Genomic DNA, 17835 nt, shown 5'->3' with positions numbered 1-17835 from the left:
GAATTTCCCATGTTTAAAACAGTTTTGTTGGCACAAAGGCCCGTGCCCAGCCAGAAAACTAGAGACTATATGAAGCTCCACCTCACGTTAGTCGGCTGTGCAATGGAGTGGGGCGAGGAGGAACGAATTCCACCCAAACCTAGTAAAAAAAATTTTTTTTTTTTTTTTTTTAATAATTAAAAAATCGATCCAAATGCCACAGGATCGATTCCAATCCTTAACGATCAATTATCGATTTTCGATAATTAATGAACATCCCTAGTCCCTACATGCAAGTATGTGTAGTGTACATGTCAGAGTGTGTCTGTGTGTGTGCACGCACGCGTGTGTCCCTACATGCAAGTATGTGCAGTGTACATGTCAGAGTGTGTCTGTGTGTGTGTGTGCACGCATGCGTGTGTGTCCCTACATGCAAGTATGTGCAATGCACATCAGAGTGTGTCTGGGTAAGTGTACGCGCATCCCTATCAGAAAGTGCTCCTGCATGCGAGTGTGCCTGTGTGCATCAGCAGGAATGCTTCTCCTGTCAAAGCCAGGGTCAGCTCGTCATATGGTCAGCTGTGTCCCCTGTGGTTGTCACGGCAGCAGATTGTCATGGGGAGGGGGTCCAGAGGAGGACTGTGAGGTAGGACTCAGTGGTACGCCAGAGTGATCCCAAAACACAACGGACAGCACAGGAATTTCCCATGAATCACTCCAGTCCTTTCCCAACCATTCAGCTACCCATTCAGAAGAGTCAGAGACACCGAGATTTAAAATAAAATAAAATAAAGAAGTCATAAATGGATCATATACAGCCATGTTACAAAGTATTTCATGGTCATTCAATGACTTTCATCAAAGATTTTATCATTATTTTATTTTATTTATTTTTCTTATTATTATGTAACCAATTAATTATCTTGCTTTTCTTGATAAAAGTCCTTATCCAGGAGAATATAAGCTATAATATTGCATGAACCTCCAGTGAGTAATTGGACCTCTAGCACACATCATGATGGGGATGATTTTGACAACCATCCCACGTAGAGTGGGCTGAAGAATCAAATGTGTGCTAGGCAGGGTGTAATATCCAGCGTAAGACAAGATCAGATGAACGATGCCGGGGGAGAGGAGGCGCTGCCAGCAAGATAAAGTACCGCTCTCTGTGGCCCGCTGCACTTCTCCCGCCCAACAAAATCAATTCATAGCTTTATCTGCGAGATGAGGGGGGGAAACAAAATGGAGTTTTTAAGCATTTTCTCTGCCGGCTACAAAAGGAATGACTTATTAATCAGGCTAAGCCTCCATTTGCGGCATTCCCAACGTGAGCCCGGCATTGCCAACATGAGCCCGGGTGAACGCTTTGGCAATGGAGCTGTGATAGAGTGGTGAGGAGCACAATGGAGCTGTGATAGAGTGGTGAGGAGCACAATCCCACCAGCCTCCACTGTACATCAGAGCCAGGGGACCCACATGGACAGGCTAAGTACTGCACAAGGGTCTGCTATTAAAACATGTAGCATAGTATAGTAAGTGTGAAGAACTCTGGTATTAAAACATGCAGCATATCACAGTAAGTGTGAAGAACTCATCGGGATCTCATGGCCACCTAGGAATGAAAAGCCTTTTCACTACACATCAGTTGAATGGAGAACAGAGGAGGAGGGAGAGAGGAAAGGAGAGAGAGAGAGAACAGAGGAGGAGGGAGAGAGGAAAGGAGAGAGAGAGAGAGCAGAAGACTAAGACCAGAGGCAAGCAAGGGAATCAAGTTTAAGAAAGTGGCGAGCAATGGGACATGGAATGAAAAGACATCAAAGCTAGCGCTGCAGTATGTCTAACCAACATGCCTAAAGCCTGTAGTAGTCTGTTCTATGGTTTGCCTTTGATCAGAGCACAACTCTTTGTTCGATATTCTCACCCCAATCATCACTGCACAATGATTTCTTTTAACCCGGACACACACAAAAAAGTATTACAAAAAATTACCGGGTAGCTCCAAAGGCATGCTCCTCCTCTTTACCGCATGCTCCTCCTCTTTACCGCATGCTCCTCCTCTTTACCGCATGCTCCTCCTCTTTACCGCATGCTCCTCCTCTTTACCGCATGCTCCTCCTCTTTACCGCATGCTCCTCCTCTTTACCGCATGCTCCTCCTCTTTACCACATGCTCCTCCTCTTTACCACATGCTCCTCCTCTTTACCACATGCTCCTCCTCTTTACCGCATGCTCCTCCTCTTTACCGCATGCTCCTCCTCTTTACCGCATGCTCCTCCTCTTTACCGCATGCTCCTCCTCTTTACCACATGCTCCTCCTCTTTACCGCATGCTCCTCCTCTTTACCACATGCTCCTCCTCTTTACCACATGCTCCTCCTCTTTACCGCATGCTCCTCCTCTTTACCACATGCTCCTCCTCTTTACCACACGCTCCTCCTCTTTACCACACGCTCCTCCTCTTTACCACATGCTTCTCCTCTTTACCGCAGTCCCAAAGCTGCCTTCATCCTACTCGTCTGTGAAATTAAGCTAATACAGACTTCAAGATAGAGCTGTAAGCGTTTTTTTTTGCTAACTTTTTAGCAAGCCTCCTGAGAGTAGCTGTCTCAGGAGAGAGCGTGTGTACTTTTAGGCATAGTTCCTATGAGACAAGCATATTTGGGTAGTGCCCCCTGCAGGGCATGTGTTTTATGGGCCAGGTAAGCGTTTCTACTTGGGAATGCTTACCTCAGGTGTCCCACGGCTTTGGTGCGGACCAGTGACAGGATGATGTAGTCATTTTGCTGACCCTGGAACCTGTCCACTGTTGTCACCTATGCAGACACAGAGACATTATTAAACACACAGCCATACAAATACACGCATGCAGACCAAAGATACACCAACACTAAGCTATGCTAGCCGATATGTTTTGCAATGCAAATGAGTGTGTGCGCATTTGAGGTCAGTGGATGGATTTAGTGTAAACTTTTAGCAGCGTGACTGAAACCAGACTGCTTTCCATTTGTAAATATGAGATGCCGGTGTTTTTTTTGGAGGGGAGGGGGGGGGGGGGAGTGGCAGCAGCTATGTTTTGTTGTTATTACCATTATCGCTGTGGGCCACATGGGCAGCCAGCAGGGTTAATGCGGCTTAGAGGGCATTTGCCTCCACTAGCTGCTTACCTGGGTCCCCGACACTCAGTGGCACGGCTCTGGGGGCCTCGCTGCTGCACTGGATCAGAAATGATTTGAGAGGGACGCAGACTGAGCGGAGGGGAAAACGGCTCTGTGGGATTTTCTCAACGCAAAACGAAACTCGTGTCAGCCAATTTGCTTTTATTCCCCCGGTAATCCTGCCCTGCTGAGGAGCATATTTAATCCCACAGCCCCCTCTGATGAAGAGAAGAGCTGTGCTGAGGGTTCTTCAGTGTTGTTACACCTTACATGATAAAGCCTACATACTGTAGTTGCACTTGAATAGATGTAAAGCCAAGAAAGCCAATGAGATGCAACCGCCGTAGCATGGACCTCAGCCTACATAAAACATTTAATAAAACATTCAGTTAGCTGTGGTTAGCTCCCACTGGTCTAATGCAACATTCAGTTAGCTGTGGTTAGCTTCCAATGGTCTAATGCAACATTCAGTTAGCTGTGGTTAGCTCTCACTGGTCTAATGCAACATTCAGTTAGCTGTGGTTAGCTTCCACTGGTCTAATGCAACATTCAGTTAGCTGTGGTTAGCTTCCACTGGTCTAATGCAACATTCAGTTAGCTGTGGTTAGCTCCCACAGGTCTAATGCAACATTCAGTTAGCTGTGGTTAGCTCCCACAGGTCCAATGCAACATTCAGTTAGCTGTGGTTAGCTCCCACTGGTCTAATGCAACATTCAGTTAGCTGTGGTTAGCTCCCACTGGTCTAATGCAACATTCAGTTAGCTGTGGTTAGCTCCCACAGGTCTAATGCAACATTCAGTTAGTTGTGGTTAGCTCCCACTGGTCTAATGCAACATTCAGTTAGCTGTGGTTAGCTCCCACTGGTCTAATGCAACATTCAGTTAGCTGTGGTTAGCTCCCACTGGTCTAATGCAACATTCAGTTAGCTGTGGTTAGCTCCCACAGGTCTAATGCAACATTCAGTTAGCTGTGGTTAGCTCCCACAGGTCTAATGCAACATTCAGTTAGTTGTGGTTAGCTCCCACTGGTCTAATGCAACATTCAGTTAGCTGTGGTTAGCTCCCACAGGTCTAATGCAACATTCAGTTAGTTGTGGTTAGCTCCCACTGGTCTAATGCAACATTCAGTTAGCTGTGGTTAGCTCCCACAGGTCTAATGCAACATTCAGTTAGCTGTGGTTAGCTCCCACTGGTCTAATGCAACATTCAGTTAGCTGTGGTTAGCTCCCACTGGTCTAATGCAACATTCAGTTCGCTGTGGTTAGCTTCCAATGGTCTAATGCAACATTCAGTTAGCTGTGGTTAGCTCCCACTGGTCTAATGCAACATTCAGTTAGCTGTGGTTAGCTCCCACAGGTCTAATGCAACATTCAGTTAGTTGTGGTTAGCTCCCACTGGTCTAATGCAACATTCAGTTAGCTGTGGTTAGCTTCCAATGGTCTAATGCAACATTCAGTTAGCTGTGGTTAGCTCTCACTGGTCTAATGCAACATTCAGTTAGCTGTGGTTAGCTTCCACTGGTCTAATGCAACATTCAGTTAGCTGTGGTTAGCTTCCACAGGTCTAATGCAACATTCAGTTAGCTGTGGTTAGCTCCCACAGGTCTAATGCAACATTCAGTTAGCTGTGGTTAGCTCCCACTGGTCTAATGCAACATTCAGTTAGCTGTGGTTAGCTCCCACTGGTCTAATGCAACATTCAGTTAGCTGTGGTTAGCTCCCACTGGTCTAATGCAACATTCAGTTAGCTGTGGTTAGCTCCCACTGGTCTAATGCAACATTCAGTTAGCTGTGGTTAGCTCCCACAGGTCTAATGCAACATTCAGTTAGTTGTGGTTAGCTCCCACTGGTCTAATGCAACATTCAGTTAGCCTTAGCTGTGGTTAGCTCCCACTGGTCTAATGCAACATTCAGTTAGCTGTGGTTAGCTCCCACAGGTCTAATGCAACATTCAGTTAGCTGTGGTTAGCTCCCACTGGTCTAATACAACATTCAGTTAGCTGTGGTTAGCTCCCACAGGTCTAATGCAACATTCAGTTAGCTGTGGTTAGCTTCCACTGGTCTAATGCAACGTTCAGTTAGCTGTGGTTAGCTCCCACAGGTCTAATGCAACATTCAGTTAGCTGTGGTTAGCTCCCACTGGTCTAATGCAACATTCAGTTAGCTGTGGTTAGCTTCCACTGGTCTAATGCAACATTCAGTTAGCTGTGGTTAGCTCTCACTGGTCTAATGCAACATTCAGTTAGCTGTGGTTAGCTTCCACTGGTCTAATGCAACATTCAGTTAGCTGTGGTTAGCTCCCACAGGTCTAATGCAACATTCAGTTAGCTGTGGTTAGCTCTCACTGGTCTAATGCAACATTCAGTTAGCTGTGGTTAGCTTCCACTGGTCTAATGCAACATTCAGTTAGCTGTGGTTAGCTTCCACTGGTCTAATGCAACATTCAGTTAGCTGTGGTTAGCTCTCACAGGTCTAATGCAACATTCAGTGACCCTGGAACTCCCCTTGCCAAACCTCTAAACCCTCTTATGGGTAAATGGGACGGGAGTACGACGTGTGTGGGGAGAGAGAGAGTGTGTGTGTGTGTGTGTGTGTGTTTGTTTATATCAGAGAGATGGGGGCTAATGAGGAAGTAGCTCAAAATGTATTCATGTCTCTCTGTTGCCATGTAGAAGAGGTGCAGCACCAGAGGCAACAATATGTCAGTCTTACAATAGCATGAGGTCTGTATGTTCGAGTCAAATAGCCACTGACAAAGACTGGGAGGACCCCCATGTTGCTTGCCATGTGGTCTCATGCATACATACATACCCACTCAGACATGCATCCAAACACATACTGTAGGTAGGACTCGAGTGCACGCATCCACACCGGTGCATGCAACTGCATACAGACACATACTCCAACCAACCAACCAAGCCTCCGATGGTCTCATCTACTAACTGCAGATTGAGAAGGCTAAATATGTCACATGGTTTAAGTCAAAACAGTGCAACTAGTTTTTCAGAAGAGAGGTGCATAGGAGAGTGAGCTATTCTTAGCCCACAGAGAGCAAGAATGAGGCCCAGATAGAGTCTCCCCAAGGCATAGAGCATTTTGCATGCTGTTTAGTTATTGATGTGAAATCTTCCAGGGAGTGAATAGCAGAGGTCATGTCATTGTGGACGATACATGTCTGTGGATACAAGCACACAAACACACACAAGAGCACACATACTGTACTCACATAGGAAAGAATGCAACGTGAGCGTGCATACATGTACAAGTACACACTACACATCCCTGCTTGTGCTTCTTGCCAACAGAAGCCATCTGACAGAGGGACAGTCATTTTCTCCCACCTCTCTTCCTCCTCATTGTCACGGAGACATGACACAGCGTCTCTCAGCAGATGGCCTCACATCTCTCCTCTCTCTTTCTTTCTTTTTCTCACTCACTCTATCCATCCAACCATGTCTTATTCATGGCCATTATGCTCTGGGAGGTGCAGAAGTCGGATTGCCTGAGTTTTTCAGGGCTCACAGGCGTAACAGTGCTTAACAGTCTAACGTCAATCTCTTGTTTCTTGTCACTTCATACCTGACAGAAGGTGGACTGATTTCAGCAAACGCTTCAACTTGCATACCTTCCCCTCCACCTCTCCCCCTCTGTCCATCTCTCCTCAAATCTGTTGTGGTGCATTCCAACTAACTAGAGGCCCAGTCCCAATAGTACTGGATGCAGAATTGGGGTGGGAACAACAGAAGCAATAGCTTGGCTTTACTTGGGCAACGACCTGGAAGAAGAAACGCTATCAATCAATCAATCCTATATTTATATAGCGCCAAATGATAACAAGAGTTATCTCAATGCACTTTACCAATAGAGCAGGTAGAAGAATTTTAGACCCAACAATTGAAACAATTCTCACATGCAGGTCATGATTGTAGCAATTGAAACAATTTCCCAACAAGAGCATGCACTTGGCGACACTACGCAGGTGTTTCAACTGTAGCAGCACCAATAGAAAGGAAACTCAACAGGCTAAAAAAGCCACTGTAAACTAAACTACCACCAAACATTAAAGATGTTCGAGCATAACTGTGATAAAAATGTAAATAAAAACATTGTGGGTGGGTGGGTGTGGGGGGTTGGGGTTGACTGTGAGCTCCAGTAGACAGCTTGGCGTTGTGAGCTTATTGCTATGGGGCTGTGGCTGGTGCTAACTGGGCCTTCCTCTCCTTCTCTGTCTAATTCAAGTCATCACAGTGGAGTGGGCCTGCGCGCTTTGTGCTGTCAAGACGCGCTGTAGAACAAACTCCCAACTCCACCACCTTTCAGCTGCTCAGCATTTTCCCAAAACAGCCCCTCCCTCCTCCTCGTCTCTCGCTCTGGCTGATCCTTCTTCTCAGCAAAATCTCAGCAGCATGTCAGCCCCGTCACGTCAGCACTGGACATGCATAATGACTAAGAGACAGATCTCAGCAGCATGTCAGCCCCATCACGTCAGTGCTGGACATGCATAATGACTAAGAGACAGAGAGCAAAGACATGAGAGAGCATGTGGCTTTAGAAGGAGAGGGAAGCACCAACTGAGGCTAGTGGGTAACAGCATGTAGCAGTACAAGCAGGAGACTGTGCCAGCGGGCTGCTGCCTTAACACACAGCATAGAGGAAATAAAGAGAAAATAATGTGGGACTTTAACTTTGAAATTTTCTAAAACGATACTGTAAAAATGTTTGATTTTTTTTTGTTCAGGGTTGCCCTGAACTCAAATACTGGATATCAGTCATTGTCAGGATTTTTTTTTTCTTTTTTCTGGCCACACAAAATGTAGAATAAAATAATGTTCCTCACAATCTAGTGGGATGGTTTAATTTATAGCCTCTTTATTTATTTCTCTATGCAGGGAAAAACCCTGTCACAGTATACACTCATAAATCCTCCTCTCTCTCTCTCTCTCTCTCTCTCACACCTCAATGAGTTTGATTTACAGAGGAATGCAGCGAGCAGTCTTGTGACCTGCTGCAGCAGTCTTGATAGTCTCATGTGATGCTGCTAGAGACTGGCAGCTCAGCCTTTAACAGAGTCTTGATAGTCTCATGTGATGCTGCTAGAGACTGGCAGCACTGCCTTTAACAGAGTCTTGATAGTCTCATGTGATGCTGCTAGAGACTGGCAGCACTGCCTTTAACAGAGTCTTGATAGTCTCATGTGATGCTGCTAGAGACTGGCAGCACTGCCTTTAACAGAGTCTTGATAGTCTCATGTGATGCTGCTAGAGACTGGCAGCACTGCCTTTAACAGAGTCTTGATAGTCTCATGTGATGCTGCTAGAGACTGGCAGCACTGCCTTTAACAGAGTCTTGATAGTCTCATGTGATGCTGCTAGAGACTGGCAGCACTGCCTTTAACAGAGTCTTGATAGTCTCATGTGATGCTGCTAGAGACTGGCAGCACTGCCTTTAACAGAGTCTTGATAGTCTCATGTGATGCTGCTAGAGACTGGCAGCACTGCCTTTAACAGAGTCTTGATAGTCTCATGTGATGCTGCTAGAGACTGGCAGCTCAGCCTTTAACAGAGTCTTGATAGTCTCATGTGATGCTGCTAGAGACTGGCAGCTCAGCCTTTAACAGAGTCTTGATAGTCTCATGTGATGCTGCTAGAGACTGGCAGCACTGCCTTTAACAGAGTCTTGATAGTCTCATGTGATGCTGCTAGAGACTGGCAGCACTGCCTTTAACAGAGTCTTGATAGTCTCATGTGATGCTGCTAGAGACTGGCAGCACTGCCTTTAACAGAGTCTTGATAGTCTCATGTGATGCTGCTAGAGACTGGCAGCACTGTCTTTAACAGAGTCTTGATAGTCTCATGTGATGCTGCTAGAGACTGGCAGCACTGCCTTTAACAGAGTCTTGATAGTCTCATGTGATGCTGCTAGAGACTGGCAGCACTGCCTTTAACAGAGTCTTGATAGTCTCATGTGATGCTGCTAGAGACTGGCAGCACTGCCTTTAACAGAGTCTTGATAGTCTCATGTGATGCTGCTAGAGACTGGCAGCACTGCCTTTAACAGAGTCTTGATAGTCTCATGTGATGCTGCTAGAGACTGGCAGCACTGCCTTTAACAGAGTCTTGATAGTCTCATGTGATGCTGCTAGAGACTGGCAGCACTGCCTTTAACAGAGTCTTGATAGTCTCATGTGATGCTGCTAGAGACTGGCAGCACTGCCTTTAACAGAGTCTTGATAGTCTCATGTGATGCTGCTAGAGACTGGCAGCATTGCCTTTAACAGAGTCTTGATAGTCTCATGTGATGCTGCTAGAGACTGGTAGCACTGCCTTTAACAGAGTCTTGATAGTCTCATGTGATGCTGCTAGAGACTGGCAGCACTGCCTTTAACAGAGTCTTGATAGTCTCATGTGATGCTGCTAGAGACTGGCAGCACTGCCTTTAACAGAGTCTTGATAGTCTCATGTGATGCTGCTAGAGACTGGCAGCACTGCCTTTAACAGAGTCTTGATAGTCTCATGTGATGCTGCTAGAGACTGGCAGCACTGCCTTTAACAGAGTCTTGATAGTCTCATGTGATGCTGCTAGAGACTGGCAGCACTGCCTTTAACAGCGGAGAGTTAATCAAAAACCTTCATGAGCTACGAATAACCATATTCCACCCTGCTGGAATCATGTTGATCCACTACATTCAAGGGGAGACGTCACACTAGTAAGGATGAGGACAGTTGGGAAAGTTTAAAGGTACAAACTTATTTACATGGCACAGGGAGAGAATGTTTGTGTGTGTGTGTGTGTGTGTGGGGGGGGGGGGGGGGGGGGGGATTGTGTGTGTGTGCATGTGAGAATTGAGAGCAGTGAATTTCTCTCTTGGCGCAAAGGAGGATAAAGGAGGTTAGGTGCTAACGCTAGGACCCTGCAGCTGATCTGGAGGTGTGAAGAGCATGTGTTCTGTGTGTGCATGTGTGTTCTGTATGTGTTAGCTCCACTAGTCTGTCTGAATGCTACACACTGTATGAAGTGAAAACACGTCTGTTGGGAGTTTGGATGGGGTTAGGAGTGTGTGCACGTGTGCGTTATTCAATGTTAGAAAGCTACAGGGAATGCGTTTATGTCGATAGGTCATAACAACATTTTAGGTACTTCTTCAGCTGCATTAAAATACTAGTATCTCTTTGTATTATTTGAGGCATGGAGATCTAAGAATGCTAAGAGATGTGTGTGTGTGTGTGTGTGTGTGTGTGTGTGTGTGTGTGTGTGTGTGTGTGTGTGTGTGTGTGTGCGTGCGTGCGTGCGTGTGCGCATACATTTGGTATACCGTATTACTGGTACAAAAACTTGCGTGGTGATGAAAATCATGTTTGCCATTATATTTACTGACTTTTTTTATTTACATTTTTTAGTCCCCTTATTGAAACTGTATAATCAGTTCCCATGCCACAAACTAATCACATTTCCTTTTGATCAGATGGAATTTTCTCAGATTGCTCCAATTAAAATGGTTCAATGGTTTGTTTTAAACAACAATTGTGTGCATTGTTTGAGCGGATTATACCAGCCAGTGCATGTGTGACCTGTCCTTACCTTATTAGGCTGTTGGAAGAAGGGATTGCCAGCACAGCGCTGGTTGATGACGTCTCTGATCAGATGTTTCTGTCCGTTGTAGGTGGTGAGAATGCTGATGCGATCTGCAGGGTAGCCCAGAAGACGCATGTACATGAACAGAGCCACGGAATACTCTGCCTCTCCCAGGTTCTTCATGGGGAGAGAGAAAAGGAGGAAGTCAGACACATTACCACAATCTGACGACTGGCCAATTTGACACCTATAAAGCTATGGGTGTATCGCAAATGAGAATCGAGAGGGGGCGGAGCTGAAGGTTGGGAGAGTTGTGATGAAAGGGACCACAGAAGTATTTCTGGCAGCTGCCTGCTGTGTGTATAATACATATGGGTGTATCTCAATTTCTCAAACCCACTGACCTGCATCTGAACCACATGACCTCAGCGAACCTATCGCCTGCCAGTATAGACCGTTTCAACTTGACAACATAAACATTCTAATTAAATTGACCCTACAGTAGCCTTACTTCCTGTTGCAGTATTTCCTAAGAAATCAACGTGAGCTCAAACTGTTCCCTAGCAAAATAATTCTGGTGAAACGGTCTATAGTTCAGTATAGGGACACTGCATGAAATAGGCCACGCCCATCATGGGGGAAAGCGCTCCATTCACTCCCATACACCAGCGTAATTTTCCTTGAATTAAACATAGCTAAAAGCTGTTGTGTGGTGGGCTGCGCAGACAACAAATGTAAAAAATCACCAATTAATGTTTTTTTGTACTCCCGAGCAAAACTAGGAAGCCATTGAGAATTGGCGAGAAGAAAAATGTGGATCTAGCTGTCAAGGAAGTAAGTTGGAGTGTTCATCTTCCGTATATATGATCCTTGTATGCAACATGCGACCATGCACGCGACATAGGAGAATGCCAGGATTGGGGGGGAGTTTCTGTTTCCCCCCGATTTGGGGCGTGGTTTCTGAATGATGACGTGCTCCGCAGTGTCTCTATTGTCAATCAAACATCGCTAAGAGGAGCGCTAGGGAGAATCACCCAAATATATAGGTCTGGTCTCTCTAGACAGCTACACCTTGATAGCATTCCCCTCTCATTCTCATGTCCTCTCACCTCTCCCTCTCACCTGTCATGTGTTTGTACTCTCATATGTGTTTGTACTCTCACCTGTCATGTGTTTGTACTGTCATGTGTTTGTACTGTCATGTGTTTGTACTGTCATGTGTTTGTACTCTCATGTGTTTGTACTGTCATGTGTTTGTACTGTCATGTGTTTGTACTGTCATGTGTTTGTACTCTCATGTGTTTGTACTGTCATGTGTTTGTACTGTCATGTGTTTGTACTGTCATGTGTTTGTACTGTCATGTGTTTGTACTCTCACCTGTCATGTGTTTGTACTGTCATGTGTTTGTACTGTCATGTGTTTGTACTCTCATGTGTCATGTGTTTGTACTCTCATGTGTTTGTACTGTCATGTGTTTGTACTGTCATGTGTTTGTACTCTCACCTGTCATGTGTTTGTACTGTCATGTGTTTGTACTGTCATGTGTTTGTACTCTCACCTGTCATGTGTTTGTACTCTCATGTGTTTGTACTGTCATGTGTTTGTACTGTCATGTGTTTGTACTGTCATGTGTTTGTACTCTCACCTGTCATGTGTTTGTACTGTCATGTGTTTGTACTGTCATGTGTTTGTACTCTCATGTGTTTGTACTCTCACCTGTCATGTGTTTGTACTGTCATGTGTTTGTACTCTCATATGTGTTTGTACTCTCATGTGTTTGTACTGTCATGTGTTTGTACTCTCATGTGTTTGTACTGTCATGTGTTTGTACTGTCATGTGTTTGTACTGTCATGTGTTTGTACTGTCATGTGTTTGTACTGTCATGTGTTTGTACTCTCATGTGTTTGTACTGTCATGTGTTTGTACTGTCATGTGTTTGTACTGTCATGTGTTTGTACTGTCATGTGTTTGTACTCTCACCTGTCATGTGTTTGTACTGTCATGTGTTTGTACTGTCATGTGTTTGTACTCTCACCTGTCATGTGTTTGTACTCTCATGTGTTTGTACTGTCATGTGTTTGTACTCTCATGTGTTTGTACTCTCACCTGTCATGTGTTTGTACTGTCATGTGTTTGTACTCTCATATGTGTTTGTACTCTCATGTGTTTGTACTGTCATGTGTTTGTACTCTCATGTGTTTGTACTGTCATGTGTTTGTACTGTCATGTGTTTGTACTGTCATGTGTTTGTACTGTCATGTGTTTGTACTGTCATGTGTTTGTACTCTCATGTGTTTGTACTGTCATGTGTTTGTACTGTCATGTGTTTGTACTGTCATGTGTTTGTACTCTCACCTGTCATGTGTTTGTACTCTCATGTGTTTGTACTGTCATGTGTTTGTACTCTCATGTGTTTGTACTCTCACCTGTCATGTGTTTGTACTGTCATGTGTTTGTACTCTCATATGTGTTTGTACTCTCATGTGTTTGTACTGTCATGTGTTTGTACTCTCATGTGTTTGTACTGTCATGTGTTTGTACTGTCATGTGTTTGTACTGTCATGTGTTTGTACTGTCATGTGTTTGTACTGTCATGTGTTTGTACTCTCATGTGTTTGTACTGTCATGTGTTTGTACTGTCATGTGTTTGTACTGTCATGTGTTTGTACTGTCATGTGTTTGTACTCTCACCTGTCATGTGTTTGTACTGTCATGTGTTTGTACTCTCATATGTGTTTGTACTCTCATGTGTTTGTACTGTCATGTGTTTGTACTCTCATGTGTTTGTACTGTCATGTGTTTGTACTGTCATGTGTTTGTACTGTCATGTGTTTGTACTGTCATGTGTTTGTACTGTCATGTGTTTGTACTCTCATGTGTTTGTACTGTCATGTGTTTGTACTAGGGGTGTCACGATACACTCAGTTCACGATACGATACGTATCACGATATTGGGTTCACGATAACGATACGATACGATACGATTTTAACAATATTTTTTTAAACTTGAATAATGACAATATATGACTGGAAAAGTAGTATTTTATTTGAAATGCACAAATACAAAACATGCTGTTGTGGGAAATTGTTATTACAATAACAACTAGAAAAAACATGAGATTGGAGATAAGGCTTATCTTGAAATAGAATGAGTTACACCGTCACTTAGATTTACTTTGAACTAAAAGGTTTCTCAGCAGTATAAATTCTCATTATGCATCTTCAGTTTTTCTTCAAACTCAAACAACAAGACTTTTCTTAGTCTATTTTTTATGCATCTTCAGTTTTTCCTGTCAAGTAAACAGTTTTGCCAGAAACTCAATTGAATGGTTTCTCTCCTGTATAACTTATCATGTGTCTCTTCAGAGACTTGTTCAACTGAACTACTTTCCACACATTGAACTTCAACAAACAAAGACGTTTCTTTGTCTACTTTTGAAAAAAGAAAAAAAAAAAAAATTTTTTTTTTTTTTTTTTTTTCACGATATGAGATTTCATCTCAACGATACATATCGTGACGTTTTACTATCGCGAAATTTCGTGGGACGATATATTGTGACACCCCTAGTTTGTACTGTCATGTGTTTGTACTGTCATGTGTTTGTACTCTCATGTGTTTGTACTGTCATGTGTTTGTACTGTCATGTGTTTGTACTGTCAGGGATGTAGGTACTACCGGTACTACCCCCGAACCGCGGTACTATTGCTGTAGAACAGGTTCTATACTAAGATTTAAAAAGACCCGGTACTTTTCCGACCGCTGCTATGACTGATAATGGTCAATATGAGCCTGTCTCTTTAAGAAATGCGCTGGAGTGAGTGACGTCATATCCACATGTCAAGCGGTGAGGAAAAGAGTTTGAGGAAAAAAAGCAGCTGAGCACTGAGCAGACCCGCGCACATTAAAAGCAAACTAGCAAAGTAGGCTATGGCTAAACACAAAGCCTCTCCCAGCCCAGTTAGTAGCAGCAGCTGTGCCCTTTCACAGTTTACATCTAACGTTATGTAGGCTACTTTCACGCATACTTCAGTCAGGGTTATCGACAGTCCATATTATTGCCTCTGCACGTTTCCCGACGCTACAGTGAGAAAATGCGCTCGTTAATAACGTTAACTAACGTTACAGCGGACTCCGCTGTACTAACGTTACAGCGGACTCCGCTGTACTAACAGCGGACTCCGCAGTAACGTTAGTTAACGAGCGCTCACTGTAGCGTCGGGAAACGTGCAGAGGCAATAATATGGACTGTCGATAACCCTGACTGAAGTATGCGTGAAAGTAGCCTACATAACGTTAGATGTAAACTGTGAGTAATACTGCCTGAATGCCCCACCCATGACAAGAAGTGCTAAACTGGAAGTTGAGATTACTGAGTATAAACAATTTAGAGACATCAGCCCTGCAGAGGATCCCCTGGCATGGTGGAAGCAACACCAGACAGACCTGCCCATCTTAGCTCAGTTTGCTAGACAATATCTCTGTATTCCAGCATCAAGCTGTGCATCTGAACGTGTTTTCAGTACTTCTGGGAATATCTGCAGTCCAACAAGATCTAGACTGACCGAGGAACATGTTGACACCCTCGTTTTCTTGGCTAGGAACCTGAAGAAGACATTGGGATGGGAGGGACTGAGTGAGTAAACTGAGAGTCAGCCAAACAGTGAGTCTGTCTACCACCCATAGGAGAACTAGGGTTTAGACTGAGTAGGCTGGGGGACAGAATGGGAATATGAAGCCATGCTGCTTGTTGAAGAAAAAAAGATTTGAGTTTCTGCTGCTATAGTGTTTTATTATATTATTATTTATTTTATTTATTTTACTTATTCCCATTTCCCACTGTTCAAAAGATTTGTGTTATGTTACTGAGTGTGTACTTATTTGACAAGTAAAAGTTAGACAGAATTTAAATGCCACCAATTATTTATTTATTGTTGTTATTGGTGTTTCTCTGAGTTTTTGCTGCTATAGGCTAGTGTTTTATGGTCATTTTATTTTCACTGGCATTACTTTATTTTACTTACCGGTATTCTCACTGCTCAAAAGGTTTGTTTTGTTCAGCATTTAAATGCCACACCAATTTATTGGTGTAATTGTTCCCAAACTCTTAAAATAAAGCCAAATCTTGACATTGGACAGTTTCACTTTTTTTTTTACAAAAAGTATCGAAAAGTATCGAAAGTATCGAAATACAAATTGGTACCGGCACCGAAACAGAAATTTAGTACCGCTACAACCCTACTGTCATGTGTTTGTACTGTCATGTGTTTGTACTCTCATGTGTTTGTACTGTCATGTGTTTGTACTGTCATGTGTTTGTACTGTCATGTGTTTGTACTGTCATGTGTTTGTACTGTCATGTGTTTGTACTGTCATGTGTTTGTACTCTCATGTGTTTGTACTCTCATGTGTTTGTACTCTCATGTGTTTGTACTCTCACCTGTCATGTGTTTGTACTCTCACCTGTCATGTGTTTGTACTCTCACCTGTCATGTGTTTGTACTCTCACCTGTCATGTGTTTGTACTCTCACCTGTCATGTGTTTGTACTCTCACCTGTCATGTGTTTGTCCTCTCATGTGTTTGTACTCTCACCTCTCACCTGTGATGTGTTTGACTTCTCAGCCAGATAAAAAGCCTATACATTCATGCACGAGTAGCTATTTGATTTGGGTTGGAATTAATTGCCTCACTCCAAGCTCAACAATAGCACTAGCTAGCAATCGGCTGGGACAAAATGTCCCCTTCTATGTTGCCTACATAAAAGCAAGGAGGATGAATGGCATATTTCTGCTATGGCTTTGATATTCATAACGTGGCTTGTAAAATAAAGGCTGAATTGATTATCATGTTTTTATTTAATTAATTAATTTATTTATTTTTGCCTTTATTCAGATAGGACAGTAGGCAGACAGGAAAGGTGGGGGGAGAGAGAGGGGTTGACATGCGGCAAAGGACCTCGGGTCGGATTCGAACCTGTGTCGGCCGCGCGAAGGACCGAGCCTCCATCGTATGTGTGCTACCAGGTGAGCCATACATGATTCTCATGTTTTTAGAAGTATGACATACTTAAATAATTGGCAACAGGTTTAGTCGATTAAATATTATTAAATAGCATGGTCCTACGCATGCAGAAGCACCCCTCCATCAACCTCTCCTCCCCTGTTCCAAACATCCAGGCCTTGGGACTACATAAAGCCCTTCTTCCCTTTAGCAGGCCTCCTGGCACCGGGGACACACAGGAGTGATGTGCCCTCCAAATGTGACCGGATAACGGAAAACAATATGCATTATTCACCAAGTTTCAATGAAGCCTAGACTGCAGCCTCTCATCATTCATGGAGCTTGAGCCGCATCACACATCAAAACCCACCACAGCCTTTGTTCTTCTGCCCTCTATTACCTGTCCTCACAAATCCAGAACTTTAATGACCAATGGCACACCATGTTTCCACTGATGACAGAAATGTCCCATTCAAGGAGTTAAGAGAATGTTATGCTTGATTCACTGGTGTTGTGAAACTCATGGTTGATTCTTATGAGGAAAGCTCCATTCTCATTTCTGCATCTAAATACATCAAGACATGCTAATGTAGTTGCTAATGCTGTCGCTTTGCAGTGTAGCTAAGATCATGAGAGCCATACACACGTACACAATGTTCACACACACAGATGTGAGGAGCAGCATGCGAGTTGATGTCTGGTTGGCACCTCCAGTTCTGCCTGTCTCATGTCTGCGTTTAACATAAATGTGATCGAATGCTTAACATCCAAGATAATTTCGTAACCATAACAACAAGGTCAGACCCAGTCCATTGGAGTTTGAGCTAAACGGCTGAAGGCTAAACGACAACACAGCAGGCGGAGTGACAGAGACAGAGAGCAAGAAAGTGGGAGTGAGAGAGAGAGAAAGAGGGACAGAGAGCAACTCATACACAACATTATACTCTCCAATATAATGTAGAGGTTTGTAGTCTGCCAGTGAGTAAAACCCATCATGCCATTTGCAATTAATGTAATTTATAATCTAGTGCAGTGATACTCAACTGGCGGGCGCCCCCTGTGTGGCCCGCGATGGAATTGCAATTTTTTTTTTTTTTTTTTTTTACAGTGCACCTGAACTCAACATGCAA

General features: G+C 43.9%; 1 protein-coding gene across 2 annotated transcripts in view; it reads right to left on the bottom strand.

Annotated features, from left to right (window-relative positions):
* aqr (aquarius intron-binding spliceosomal factor) overlaps positions 1-17835 on the bottom strand; it is a 112270-nt gene that overhangs the window by 9047 nt on the left and 85388 nt on the right. For both annotated transcript variants that reach the window (XM_083632899.1, XM_083632898.1), the window contains 2 exons: positions 10710-10880; positions 2706-2791 (listed from right to left, as the gene is read on the bottom strand). In XM_083632899.1, the coding sequence (XP_083489025.1) occupies positions 2706-2791; positions 10710-10880 (257 nt within the window). The remainder of the gene's footprint in view (positions 1-2705; positions 2792-10709; positions 10881-17835) is intronic.

This window comes from Poromitra crassiceps, assembly GCF_964638095.1.
Source record: "Poromitra crassiceps genome assembly, chromosome: 3".
NCBI lineage: Eukaryota > Metazoa > Chordata > Actinopteri > Beryciformes > Melamphaidae > Poromitra > Poromitra crassiceps.
Note: the sequence above shows the minus strand (reverse complement) of the source record. Positions and strands in the feature narration are given on the sequence as shown.